The sequence below is a fragment of the Microcebus murinus genome, chromosome 4 (assembly GCF_040939455.1).
Source record: "Microcebus murinus isolate Inina chromosome 4, M.murinus_Inina_mat1.0, whole genome shotgun sequence".
NCBI classification, from domain to species: Eukaryota; Metazoa; Chordata; class Mammalia; order Primates; family Cheirogaleidae; genus Microcebus; species Microcebus murinus.
In genome coordinates, this window is record NC_134107.1 from 53,780,961 (window position 1) to 53,795,754 (window position 14,794).

The 14,794-nt window shown below is 41.9% G+C and overlaps 1 protein-coding gene across 6 annotated transcripts in view; it reads right to left on the reverse strand.

The window, feature by feature from the left end:
• Positions 1-14,794, reverse strand: part of PPFIBP2 (PPFIB scaffold protein 2) — a 135,234-nt gene that overhangs the window by 81,117 nt on the left and 39,323 nt on the right. For 4 of the 6 annotated variants that reach the window (XM_012744180.3, XM_076002212.1, XM_012744181.3 and 1 more), the window contains exon 3: positions 6,616-6,830. The exons of the other annotated variants lie outside the window; for them this stretch is intronic. In XM_012744180.3, the coding sequence (XP_012599634.2) occupies positions 6,616-6,830 (215 nt within the window). The remainder of the gene's footprint in view (positions 1-6,615; positions 6,831-14,794) is intronic. 6 annotated transcript variants of the gene reach the window in all.

A 14,794-nucleotide genomic window follows, 5' to 3' on the forward strand; every position in this document is an offset into this window, starting at 1 on the left:
GAGAGAGCTCTTTGCCAGCTGACCCAGGTGCACTGTCTAGCAGCTTCACTAATGGGAAGTGCTTACGTCATCTTTCTAATCTAAAAACAACAACAAAAAAAGCTATTTTCTCATATAAAGCCCACAATCTACCTTATTCCTTGGGCCTTACGCTTCCCAGAATTTGTCCCCGACTCCCACCTAGTGGCTTCTTCCAGCACTGCAGAGGGACAAAGAACCACGGCTGATGCCACCCCTATCCCTGTGAAAGAAAACCCTAACACCTACTCCCTCCTCAGCACCCAAGTTCACACCTATCACAACACGTGCTGTAAACTCGCTCACATAGGCTCTACGTTTTTGGTTTTTTATTTTTAATAAGCCAATTTTCCCTTCTCTCTTTTCAGATCCAGAGGAAAAGGTTTTCCCACAAAACTCCTATTTGTAACTTTTCAGAATTAAAATGTTCAACATGCACATATCCAGCCCTGTCTTTTGTTCCCTGCCCTGCGTGGAGAAGGGAGATATATTATAGAAATGAATCACATGGCAAGAGAAACTCAAATTCGCATTTTATAATTCATAAAACAGCTTTTCTCCCCACCTTTTTCGCAACTCCTCTGGCTTTTCAATATGGTAAACAGATTTGCCGCTTGGCCAGAAGGAAAGATTGCAAGTGGAATCTGGCAGGAACGCACTGGCTTTGTTTGAGGAGCTGGGCGCTGAAGAAGCCACCATCTGTGACAAGGTAGTTTGGAGCTGAAGAGGGGGGTGGCTGTGTCCCCGGCCTGGGTCTGGGTTCTCTTTGTTTCTAGAAAGACTAGTTAAAAAGGTAACTGACGGCCCCTTTACTGACTGCTGGGCTCTCAGAGGTGAGCACACACCCGGGATGGGGCCTAGCTCCCAGCCCGGCCGGGCCCAGCAGAGGCTGCTGGTTCAGGAGGACAACTCCTCTGGCCGTTCAATATGGTCAACAGGTTTGCCTCCTCGCTGGCCTCAGTCGAGCTCTGACACAGGGGCAGCCGCACATAAGTTCATATCCTGTCTCCACTTTGGAAACCAATGCAGCCGCACATAAGTTCGTATCCTGTCTCCACCTTGGAAACCTAGACTGAGAGAGGCAAAGGCTAGTGCTTACAATGAGGCCACTCAGTATAGCCCTTAGGACAAACTGCAGGATTGGATGCTTGGCCAGATGTGCAGATGCCAGCTGTCATTTCCAGTTGGGAAACGGAGTCCCGACAAAGAATTGGTTCATCCAAAGTCACATAAAAGTGAGTGGCAGTGCCAAGGTAGAGCCCTGGCATTTTAACTTCATCCTACCTCCCATACTGTCCCACTCTGGTTCAGTTTGCCTCCCCCTGCCCACGCACACTGACCAGGATACCTGCAACCTTGCAAAGCAAAGTCTGAGCTCCTGCTGGGTAGCCACTCCTACTCCATATACCCCCATTCCAAAGACATGCCCAAGCTGGGTACATGGCTCACCCTGTAAACCTAGCAGTCTGGGCCCCAAGGCAGGAGGATTACTTAAGGCCAGGAGTTAGAGACCAGCCTGAGCAAGATCAAGTCCTCGTGTCTACTAAAAATAGAAAAATTAGCCAGGTGTGGTGGTGCACACCTACAGTCCCAGCTACTTGGGAGGCTAAGGCAGGAGGACCACTTGAGCCCAGGAGTTTGAGGTTGCTGTGAGCTATGATGATGCCACTGTACTCTACCCGGGACAATGCAGCAATACTCTGTCTCCAAAAAAAAAAAAGGAAAGAAAGAAAGACACACCCAGAGTATTGTGGGCTAGGCTGGGAATTCAGATATAGATACTTCCCCTAGACAAAGGGAATCCTGACTGTTTGTTCCTTGCCATACTGAGGCCCCAGTGGGTATCCCCAGCTCAGAAAGCCTCACGCATGCCCTTTGGAGCCTGGAGCCCACTTCTCCTCCTTGTACTGATTGCCAAGGGGCAGGACACCAGTTCAGGCCCCAGAGTCCTGGGAACTCACTCACAACCCAGCACCACCGAATCCGAAGCAGGTCTGTGCCATTTGGTCTTTAGGATGAGTCTGGCCAATTTATCCCCATCTCTAGGCAGAGAATCCTGGCCAACGGCCCTCGTATTGCTGCTGACCATGCTGGTCCAGCTGTGTCTCAGCCCTGGCAGGACCCAGCAGAAGGGGAACTAGCCCCACTCTAAAGAAACACAGCTGCCTTCGGCGATGCTCTAGCACCAGGAGCTCCCTCTCTATTTAAGACATGAGGGAGGGCCCAAGACTACTCTGCTATTTGTCCTATTCTAATGACCAACTGCGCCTCTACATCCTCCACTGCCTCTTCTGCAGCCCACTTTTCTTGTGGACTACAGATGCCACAGTGCCGGGAGGTCCATAGTCCCCAATGAACAGCAACCGTACAAGCCCACATTTCCTACCGCATATCCCTTCCCCTCTGGCCACGGGTGGACAGCTGACCCAAGAGAAGATAATCCATAGCTGTGCTTAAATTAAAAGTCTTCAATTCCTATTTCTTTTGCACTTAACATTTTTTCATGGGTCTGGAGGACTTAGCTCAAAAATCACGAGCTAGCCAATAGGAACCTTTCCTTTAGGAATTTGAGTTTTTTTAAAAACAAACAAAAAACAGCAAGGACATAATATGGAAAAAAAAAATTGTCAGTCAATGAGAAGAATAAATTCAAACCTCATGGATGTTTGTGGCAGTCACACCGGACTGCCATCCTGAGGATCATTCTCCCTCCCCCCACCCCCACCTTCATCATCTTTCCTTTCTGCCAGAGGCCACCTCCCACTGTGGCAAATGGAAGCGCCAATACTTGCTTTCCCAGCCTTGACTGCAGCTAGGGCGTGCACATGCGAACAAATCCTTTCCGTTGAGACAAAATAGAAAGTCTGCTGGAGGGTTTCAGAGAAAGATTTTCTCAACTGATTAAAAGAAAAAAGAAAGGACACACTAAAACTGTTCCCCGCCTCTGGACACAGGTGTACAGTTGTGTCTGTATGTGGACCCTGCCTAGAGCTCCAGTCGCCATCTTGCAACTGTTCGGGGGCGTGCCTGAGGAAAAACCAACCCCTCGAGGATGGTGGGGCAGAAAGATGACAAGAGCCAGAGCCCTTGAGGTCACCCAGAGCCACTGATTTATCCCTGGGACTGCCCATCCTCTCGACATCCTGTCAGTAGTATATAAACCTTATTGTTTACACCACTTTTCTGGAGAAAGTATCCCAACTGATAGAGATGTCCTGAGGCGGAGCTGGGCCATGTCAGGCCAGTGTTATGACAGAGCAGTAACCGTGGGGTATACGCCAAAGCCAGTGAGCCTGCAGAGGACGGAGCAAACCTGCAAGGGATGCGCAGACATCAGGAGGGAGAAAGCACTGGTCCGTCCTGCCTGACCCTTCAAACTGCCTCACCAGTTCCAATTTCAAGCCTAATCCACATGTGACTTCTTAGCAAATAATTCAAGTGAGTCTCTATGGTTTAAAGCAATGTTTCTGAAACTTTAATGTGCATATAAGTCACCTGAATATGGATCAGCAGTTGTGGGGGGACCCATATTCCACATTTTTTACAAGCTACCAGGGGATACCAAAGCTGCCGGGCCATTGACCAAAAGCTGAGTAGCAATTTCTAACTAAAAGTTCCAATCTAAGACACCCGGTGAGTTCGTTCACTGCTCTGAATTCTATTTCCATACAGATTAAGACCTAGTGTGGAATGTGTGTACAGACAGACTGTAAAATGACCTTGGGTCTGTGAGACCTAAATGCAGATAAGCTCTGTCCAGAATCAAAACCTTAACATCCAGCCCTCATATCCTGGAATGTTTATATGAACTTCTGACCCCCAAAAAGTACACCATTCATAGGTTGCTGATGGCCATAATTACTCTAAAAGATTTATGAACGCAATAACTTTTAGGGAAATCTTCCCTCCAAAGGCAGGCATTCCCCAAACCATTGTAAATAACCCTCAAACAGATCTGTAACTCTGAATGCAAGCTGTTTTCTGCAATGCATCTTACAAAAACCAACAACCACATCAACTGCCTTTGGATCAAAAATATTTTTAAATTCCAAAAACTATTTTAAAAGTTAAATCCATTTTTTATACCACACTCTAAGATAAAAATCAAACCATACACCTACTGGAGGGGGACACAGGTGAATAGTTACTTGATCTGAGACTGGGAAAAGCCTTTCTAGAGCCAAAAGGAAAACAAGAAACCAAAACAGGAAAGACTGACAGAGTTAATTACAATCTTTAAAAATCTATGCCTCAAAAAGCACCATAATCACTAAATAACAAAGTGAGGAAAATAGGTGCTACGAATAAAACAAAGGCTAATAAAAGGTCATTCAAATAGATAAGAAAAGCAGCACTAAAATCCTAATAGAAGAAGGGCACAGAATATGAATACACTGGGGTGGGATTACACCCACCCAAGGGGCTTAAGGTAATCACTGGGATGTGTGGGGGAAAAAATATTAGAACTAATTTTTTTTTTTTACCTCTCCTTTAAAATCTTCTATTTGGGGGGTATTTTTTTATAACTTAAATATATAAGAAAAATATTGCACATGTGAATATGTATATATAGGGGATGAATTCTTTTTCTATGCACAGAATAAATACTAATAAGCTAATAAACAAATTTTAGCCTTTCTACTAAAGAAAGAAATGCAAAATGCAAAAATGATAGGAAAATATTCTCTCCTAAGAAATTAAAGCTATTTTTTAAATCTTAAATGATTACTGTTGATCAGGATGCAGTACAATAGACTCACCTCAAACCCTGCCTCCCTATAAATGTGTAAAATCTTTCTGAAAAGTGATTTGGAAAAATGTGTCAAAAGGCTTACAGACATTAATACCTTTGGATTAGAGCTGTCAGATTTATTAAATTGCATGGGTATACTTATTAAAAATTATTCACTGCTTATCTAAAATCAAATTTAACTGGGCATCCTATATTTTATCTGGTAACCACATGTGAACTCAGTAATTCTACTTTTAGGACACATCTAGAGATAAGGACAAATATTTCTGGACAAAGATATTCACTGTGGCAATGCCATATATTAGAGAAAGATTAAAAATAATCTAAATGTCAAAAATTAGAGAAATGGTCTTATAAACTGAGGTACATCTATACAAGATGACTGAGGAACATCCATAGGTATCATAAACTGTATAGGGAGGAATAAAAACCAGCTATTTTCTGTGCTACAGGCAGATTGTGCTTTTGTTTGGGAAGAGACTTTAGTGGATCTCGTGGTTATGTGATGACAGTAAGATCCTGAGCAGAGCTGACAGGGAGCAAATGAAATAAGGCTCTGTTGTCTAATGCAAGCATTCAGAGAACAGTAGAGAAGGCTCTTATAAGGACCCTTGTGATTATACTGGGCCCACTTGGATAATTCAGGCTACTCTTCCTACTTTATGGTCAGCGGATTTGCAACCTGCAGCTGATTTGCAAATTTCATCTGCTGCCATTTGCTGTGTAAGGCAACATATTGACAGTTATGTGATTAGTATATAGACATCTTTGGGGAGGCATTATTCTGCCTACCACACTGGTATAAGTATATTACACACACCAGGCAGACAGCCTATGCAATGAAAATATTGAACAAAACATATAATGAACATAATGAAGAATTGTTCAGTGTTCAGAGGACAGCCTGGGGATGAGACTGTATTGACAGACTGTATTGACAGGCTTCCTGAACAGTTAGCTAGGACATCTGGGAAACAGTCCATTTAATCACAAGGTGACTTGGCCTTTGGACAAGAGGATCCCAAGCTCTTTGGTCTCCAACATCAAGCCCTCTCTCCCAATTTAATGCTTCTGTTCATGCCCTCCCACATCTGTGCCTACTTTCAATTTTGAATCAGCTCTGCAGGACTCTAGCTTTAGAAGACTGTATTCCATTCTTCACACCCTCAAACTCAGTTTAGGTAATCACACACTGCCTCTGGCTTTCCACTGTCCTGTCTCTAGCCCTAGAATGGTCACATTCCAGATCACCTCCCCCGTGGGCCATTCCTACAGATTACTAGCCTCCTAAAGTTTTCCTCCACAGGGAAGCTGTAGCTTTGTTTACGTATCTGCTTCCCCTAGAGACTAGTGGGTCAGGTCTGTGGGCCTGATCTCGAGAGAGCAGGAGAAGAGTTAGCAAATCTGCATTCCACTCTAGGGACAGGAAGTAGTTTGAGGGCCAAAAGTAGGGGCAGAAGTATAGAAATGAATGATGTCACCAGGCTTTAGTTAGTGGCAAGAAACAAGGGTAGTGGGATCCAGCCGAGGCTGCAGACCCCAGCCAGGGAGTATACTCCATAAGTAGCACACCTGGGGTTGCAGGTGGTATGTGAAATTTTTGATGCCTGTCCTTCTCTGGCCCTGGGCTTCCTCTCCTCAGGAGACAGTGACCGTGGACCACAAGAACACAGGGTGTATAACTTAAGACGGACCACCCAGCAGGGGTTGGTCAAAGCTGGCTGGGAAGCAGAAAAGGCTGGAAGGTTACAGATGAGTCACCAGCCCCAGTTAGTGGTGGCATTCTGTGGGCTGTGTAACCATGTTCCCTGCTGGTTCCGCAGTCAGGCCGTGGGCCTACTCACCAAGCTCTCCTCAAACCACTCCTTTATGTAGGCAGCTGTTGGGCCAGGGATCTGGCTCAGGAGGGCTGCTCTCTCCTGAGGAAGCTCCAGCATCTCCAGGGCCAGCCTCAAGTCCTCGACGAGATGGAGCACTGGGAAGGGGTTCACGTAGGAGGCTGGGGAAGCCAGTCCAGGCTCACAAGTACCATCACTAATATCTGCACCTGTTTTAGTGCCTGGAACAAGAGAGAGGGGCAGGACCTCAGTAAGAATGGTGGATGCCAAGGGGAAGGAACTGGTAACGAGCAAGGGTAGTGGAGGAGAGCAAAGGAGAGGTGAAAGGGACAGATAAGTAGCTTGGAATGGACTGGGCGTGGTGGTGTGCACCTGTAGTTCTAGCTACTTGGAAAGCCAAGGCAGGAGGACTGTATGAGCCAAAGAGTTCGAGGCAGTAGTATACAATGATTGCATTTGTGAATAGCCACTGCTCTTCAGCCTGGACAACACTGTGAGATCCTGTCTTTAAATAAGAAGCCTAGAAGGCTACCTGGGCCTCAGCAGAATCACTCTCAATGTAAACTTTGCAGAAATTCCCTTTATCTAATTCTGGGCTGGGTGAGGTAGAAAAGGCATGTCAGAGGTGAGTGACTGTGCCCACTGAGATGGGCAAGAAGCTCACACCACAGACAACTGGGAAAATACAGCCAGCCCTTACCAGTGACCAAAATACGCTAGTCACGGCAATGAGATCTCGCTCTTCAGCTTTTAGAGCAATAGATTTATTTTCAGTTAACTTTTTAGTAGATTGAATGAATGGCCGCCAAAGATTCCTCTATTCGTGTATGTGCATCCTACTCTTCTCATCAAAGGGTGGATCTTGACTCTGAGCTGGGCTGGGGACTCGCTCTGATCAACAGAATACGGTGGAAGTGACTGTGACAGTTCTGGGCCTGGGCCTTAAGAGGTCTGACAGCTTCCACTCTTCGACCCTAAAGACCATGTAACAAAGCCCAGTTACCCTGCTGGAATGACAGCCCCAATTGCCCCAGCCCTCCCGGCTGTGGTGACAGATGTGTGAAGGAAGCCATCTTGGATTCTCTGGCCTCAGTGAGCCACCCCAGCTGACACCATGTGGGACAGGGCTGAGCCATCCCTGCAGAACACTGCCCAAATCATGGAATTATAAAGCAATAAATGGCAGTGGTTGCTTTAAGCCACTGTATTTGGGTTAGTTTATCACCCATCAATAGATAATAATTACTACACTCATTTTGGTGAGAGTTTAGTGAACTGGCAATTTTCTGGATCTTCCCAATTGGGAGATCTCTATAGTCCCCAACCTACCTATGCTTTAAAACTTGTATTATTATATGTATCCATACTTCATCTCCCATTGTGGGAGGGGAACTCTCTGAAAGCAGAATTTGTGTCATATTTAGCTGACTGACATATTTAGCTGATGTGTCATATTTAGCTGATTCCCAGTATCATGCCTCCACCCAGTAGATGTTGCAGAGGAATCTGACTGAACGCCTCCATACAAACTTCAATAAATGTTAATATCTAAAGAGAAAGAGTGCTTACATTTCCTCAGAGATCTAGGATATTGGGTCACCTATTTCTAATTTGATATGCCCCAAATAGGACCATTTTCACCTTTCTAAACCCCACCATTTAACAATGACAACAAAAAAAGTCTTCCCATAAGTACAGTGATATATTTTTCAAACCAAAACTGGGGTGACACAGTCTAACAAAGGATTCCTGCGCTTTTTTCCAGCAATAAGAAACACTCCAGAAAACAAGCTTTAGATGGTGGAATTTCTAGGGCACCTGGATTATTTATAAGGCCACTAGGATAAAATATTTGAAATCAGGACTCTACTGGAAAATGTGAGCTGTAGGGCTGCCACATGCACCACACTGCAGGCCTGATGTCTAATTCCAGGTCCCTTTACTTTTTTCAGAGCCAATTTCCTCCTTGCCAGGCAGTCTTCGGAATGAGAAATCCACACAGAAGCACAGAAGGAAACAATTACTACTTGATTGCCAGTTTGCTTTCTGAAAATGCATGATGGAGGGAGTCATGGATCGCAATCCACAAACAAGTCAGTGGCTCTTGGGAGCCAAGAAACTGCCTAATTACCCACACTCTGATGTGTGCTCAGCACTTTCTGGCTCCTACCAGTCCAAATTGGAGTTGACCGGGAAGAGCCACAGCCAAAGTGCAGGGAAGCAAAGGGACAGAAGCAGAGTGAGACCTCCAGCCTCCAAACCTTGCTGAGAACTCCCTCTCCCTTCTAGACACACTCTAACTTCAAACACGTAGCCGCCCAGTGTCATTTTCTATATTTTACAAATTAGTGAGTCAGGCTTGGGATGGAGGGTGGAAAGCTTTTCATTAACTATGTATGACTGTGTGGCCTTGGGTAAGTTTCTTTCTTTCTCTGGGACCTTCCCTCCCCCCTCTAAAACTTTGAGATTCTTCCCTGCTATTCAAAGACAGTGTGTGTGCTCATGTATATGAGCACATACGTATTTGTGCCAATTTTTTACAGGCATATAAGTATATACACATAAAAACTCTAAGTTTTATTTCTTTGCAATTTATATTTCTTTTATTACTTCATCAAAATCAATATCCTTCCACTGAAAGTTGTGCATTAAAAAAATCAATAGCCAATAAATGCTAGACGAGGAAAGTAAAAAGATAATATACTAGTATATGAAGGAAAATTTGTCCTCGAGCTAGTTGTAATGACAGTGACAGTAAAGCCTCAGATGAAAAAACTCCACTGGGTTTTAAATCTAAGAATCAGATATGGTTTGTAGGACAGAAAACTAAGAGAAAAAGAAACTTTCAAATGCTGCCCTTGGGCTAAATGACAGAATGATATTGAATAGGAAGGCATCTATACAAAGGGAGAAATAATGACTCTAAATTTCTTTTCTTAGGAAAAAAAAGTGTGGTAACCAGCCTCCAAGAGGCTCTCAGTGATCCTGCCTCTTCATAATTCATACTGCACAGGTTGTCCCCTCCCACATTATCTCAGGGTTGCTCTCTGGGACCAGTACAATACGGCAGAAGTGATGGAATGCCATTTCCAAGACTAGGTCATAAAAAACACTGACTTCTCCTGCTTTATTCTCTCTCTTGGATCACGCAGTCTGGGGGAAGCCAGATGCCATGTTATAAGGACGCTCAATCCTCCCTATGGAAAAGTCCACATGGTGAGGAACTATGGCTACCTGTCAACAGCCATCAAGGAACTGAGCCCTCCTACCAACAGCCATATGAGTGAGCTCTCCTAGAATCAGATCCTCTGGCCCCAGTCAAGCCTCCAGATGACTACAGCTCCAGCTGGTACCTCAACTATAACCTCATGGAAGACCTTGAGCCAGAATCACCTAGCTAAACCACTCCCGATTTCCTATCCTGAATTCCGGGTCCACAGAAACTGAGAGATAATAGATGTTTATTATTTTAAGATGCTATATTTTGGGGTAATTTATTACATAGTAAAATAAAAATTTTATCAAAATCAATAGCTAATAAATGCTCGGTGAGGAAAGGAAGAAGACAATAATGTATGAGTATATGAAAGATAATGATAACCAATACAAATAAGAGCCTTCTGAGAAACACCATCAGAGGAACTTGGCTATGGACTACAAAAATATGTTGCTGGAATTCCTCTTACAGAAAAAAATAAGATCTCGATTTTACACCATACACAAAAATAAAATTTAGAAAGATAAAATTACATGTAAAAAATTAAACTATAAAAACAAAAAAGAGAAGATAAATCAAAATTAGGCTAGAGGAAGATTTTATAGGCACGTGAGCAATTGAGCAAGACATAAGAACAATAAATATGACTACAGGAAATTAACTTCTGGAACACTAAAAACAAAATAAAAATTATAGCCTGAAAAACCTATTTGCAATGATTATAACAAAAGATCAGCACATCTTTCATTTAAAAAGAGACCTGATGTATCTATCAATAAGAAAAATGTCCCAATCCACTTCTCACACACAAAATAGGCATAAGGGTTTTATATGGGCAATTCTAGAACAACAAAAAAGTAAAAGATAAAAAATGGAAATAAAATGTTTTCTTACTACTAAATAGAACATTTAAAAATAATGTTCAGTTTTTCACCTATGAAATTATTGAAGACAAAAATGCAATGATATTCAATGTTAACAAGCTCATACTATTAATAAAGGTACCCTCATATGGGGTTAACAGACAGAAAGACCAGCCCAACCTTTCTGAAAAGTAATTTGGCAAGATATAGTAAAAATATTCCTACCTTCTGACCTAGCAATTCCAGTCCTATAAATTTAACCTAAGGAAATATAATCAGACATGTAGCCAAAGAGTAATATATAAGTGTGATCTCAGCAGTGTCTTAATTGTGAAAAAGTAGGGGGAAAATGCCTCCAAATAGGTGATCTTAAGTAACTTCTAGAACAAAGACTATGATTCATATAGCTTTATTAAAAAAGTGTCCAAAGACTCAGTAACATGGGGAAATACTTGTTTTAGACTATTCAGTAAAAAAAGTTAGAATTAAAAATATATACATATGTGTAATAAACAAATATACATATAGAGAATACACAGGCCAGGTGTGATGGCTCATGCCTGTAATCCTAGCACACCGGGAGGCTGAGGTGGGAGGATCGCTTGAGACCGGGAGTTTGAGACCAGCCTGGACAATATAGCAAGACCCCACCTCTACAAAAAAATTTTAAAAATTATCCAGGTGTGGTTGTGCATGACTGTAGTCCCAGCTACTCAGGTAGCTGAAATAGGAGGATTGCTTGAGCCCAAGAGTTTGAGGCTGCCGTGAGCAGTGATCATGCCACTGCACTCCAGTCTGGGTGACAGAGAGAAAGAGATATACTGTTTCAAAAAAAAACAAAAAACAAAACCCACAAATGTTAACAATAATTATTTTTCATTGTTTTTATAATCATTTTTAAAAATTTTAAATTTGTTGAATGCAAATGAGAGATTCAAGTGTGACATTTAGTTGCATGCTCTAGGTTCTCTTGTGCTTTCACAGTCCCTGTAGGATAGGATGCTAGACAACATAGGAGAATTCAGGCTCTTCTCTGGGCAGGAAATAAGTGCTTAAACACAGATAGCTTTCCTCTTTATGCTGTTGATTAGCTTTCCTTCTCTCAGTAATTGCATAAGTGAAACTGGTTGGGGAAACCTGGTAGTGTTTTCACAGAACAATCATTTCAGAAAATCTCAGAGCAGGCCATGTGATAAAACTATGCATTGCTTAAGGGGGAAACTTTTGGCAACAGGACAGACCCAACTGCCAGGAGTCCCCTTTATACAGAATGAATAAACAGAAAGCTGAAAAAGATAACACTTCTTTTTTTTTTTTTTTTTTATGTGGAGCCAAGGTTGAAAGAAAAGGAAAACCCTGAGTGCCAGAAACAAAGAGCAAACTCAACAGTGAAACAAGTTCAAGTTCACTCTAGAGTAGCCCAGGGGCAAAGATCCAGATATAGGAAAGACATGGGGTTGGGACTTGGGTTTTAATGGCCCTCCCCCCTAGTAAAAGCTGTAAGCTGAAAGTGAGACCCCCTACAGAAAGGTACCATCCCTAAGTATTGCTTGCCTCATGAAGCAATGCTTATTCCTTATTGCAGTTCCTTATTGCAGTATAACTGAGTCTATCTTCATTTATACAAAGTGTACATGTTGTACAATTCAGAAATATAATCTTGTGAAGAACAATCTTTCATCATGTAAATGAGGTTCTTTGACATGGAATGAAATACTTGTTGACAGCATCATATGTGGATTTTTAAAATACTGTATTTAAAACAACATACAAGTGAGGAGAATGTGCTCCAAAACCTTGCCACTTAAAAAGTGGGGTCCACATAAGTGTGAGCAATACCTGAGAGGCTGTTAGACATACATGAAGATCCCCATGAAGAGGGTTTGAGAAAATTCACCCAATGGCAGAGAAGCCCTCAGTGTGCTAGGAAGCCCCCTATATGTTTATAAAACCACATATACACACACACACACACTGTGAGAAATCAAACCTACAGACCTCTGCACACCGCAGGTGTAGTGCCAAATTTCTGCTATGCACTTACTACTAAAATCCCAAACCAGAAGTCAACACACATGCACACATGCAACGCGAAAGCCCAGCATTACCAAGGGCAAAATCTCACAGAACGCTCAATTCCACACTCCACACACATTCCCTGCAGATGATTCGCTCCTATTAAAAAAAAAAAAAATTACAAGCATAGGAGGAGACAAATCAAAATAGAACAACCAGATGCAACAAAAGAGAAAATGTGTGTCCTAATACCTGGGATTAACAGAACAATATAAAAGAAACAATAAGTTTCTCTTGGGGGACATCCTATTATTTTATTTTGAACAACAAAGCCCTCTTTTGGGAAGACAGATTAGCACAAAGGTTTCCAATTTTGGATGCACATTGAAATCACCCGGGGGAATTTTACAACTACAGATGCCTGGGCCCCACCTCCAGTTATTCCAATTTAATTGGTCTGCGGTGTGACCTGCGGTAATAAAAAGTTTCCCAGGTGATTCTAAAATGAAGCCTACATTGAAACCACTGCGCTAGCAGATTACCTCGATCAGTGCTAGCTTTTGATGCTTACAGAGGTCACCTGAGAATATTTAAAGGCTCAAAACCAAAATTTAATACAGGTTTAGTAATTATTTTGGGGGCTAAGACCACATAAAAGGCAAATACTATAGGATTTTATTGAAAGCCTTTTAAAGATCACTTCCAAAAGCACATTAGTATGCATGTGGTAGTCATTAGGGTTATTCAGAAATATTTTGGTTCTCCAATTGAGCCCATAATAGGCTTAGTGATGCCCCTTGAAGTCACTCATGGTCACATGGCTTCCTTTGGCCAATAAATATGAGAAATGACATGTGTCACTCTGGGAAAAAGTCTGAGAGCCAGTACACAATTCCCTGTATCTCTCCCACCTTTCCTGGCCACTGGTAAGAATGGAGACTGATTAAACTCATGTCCAAGAGTGAAGATGACAAGGACCAGAACCCTCTGCAGAGCTGGGGAGAACTTATAGTGAGTGCAAGAAATAAACCTTTGTGTTTCAAACTACTGACATTTCAGGACTGTTCCTTATTGCAGTATAACTTAGTCTATCTTCATTTATACAAAGTGTACATGTTGTACAATTCAGAAATATAATCTTGTGAAGAACAATCTTTTATCATGTAAATGAGGTTCTTTGACATGGAATGAAATACCTGTTGACAGCATCATATGTGGATTTTTAAAATACTGTATTTAAAACAACTTACAAGTGAGGAGAATGTGCTCCAAAACCTTGCCACTTAAAAAGTGGGGTCCACATAAGTGTGAGCAATACCTGAGAGGTTGTTAGACATACAGAACGGAAACCTACAAATATGAATCTGCATCTTATCAACATTCCCAAATGCTCTACAACTGCTCTAGAATGCCATGATTACACAAAAAGTAGCTTGCATGATAGAAACAGAAATAAATGTAAAAAGCTTGAATAAAATTATTTCACACAATGTGCCAATTAGATAAGAAATTCATAAATGAATATACTATTTTACATAAGTGCTTATACATATAACTAAATCAACCCATTAATATTAGTAAATATTTGTCTATTCAGAAATATATTTGGGCATATATGATATGTTTTACATAATTAAAAGGGAAAGGGAAGAAATAGAAACCTTAATGAAAGAAAAGAAAAAAAGAATGGGAAATTTTGAAAAGAACCAAATACAAACCAAAACAAAGAATACAGCCAATAAAACTAAAAATTAAGTGGACAGATTAAATAGAAGACAAGAGGAAGATGAACCTGAAGAATTCACCCAGAATGCTGCATAGTGAGATATAAGTAAAAAATATGAAAGATGAATTAAGAGACAAGGAAGACAGAATGACAAGGTCCAACACACTTCTTTAGGAATTCCAGAAAATATAGAGGAGGAAGCCAAGGCAACAGCGAAAGAGAAAATGGCTAGGAATCTTTCAGAATGAAAAACTTGAGCCCTCTTAAAGATACACACGGAGTCCCCAGGATACATCAAAACAAATCCACCCTAGAAACAACACAGTGAAACTGTAGAACATGAAAGATAAAGAGGAAATTTAA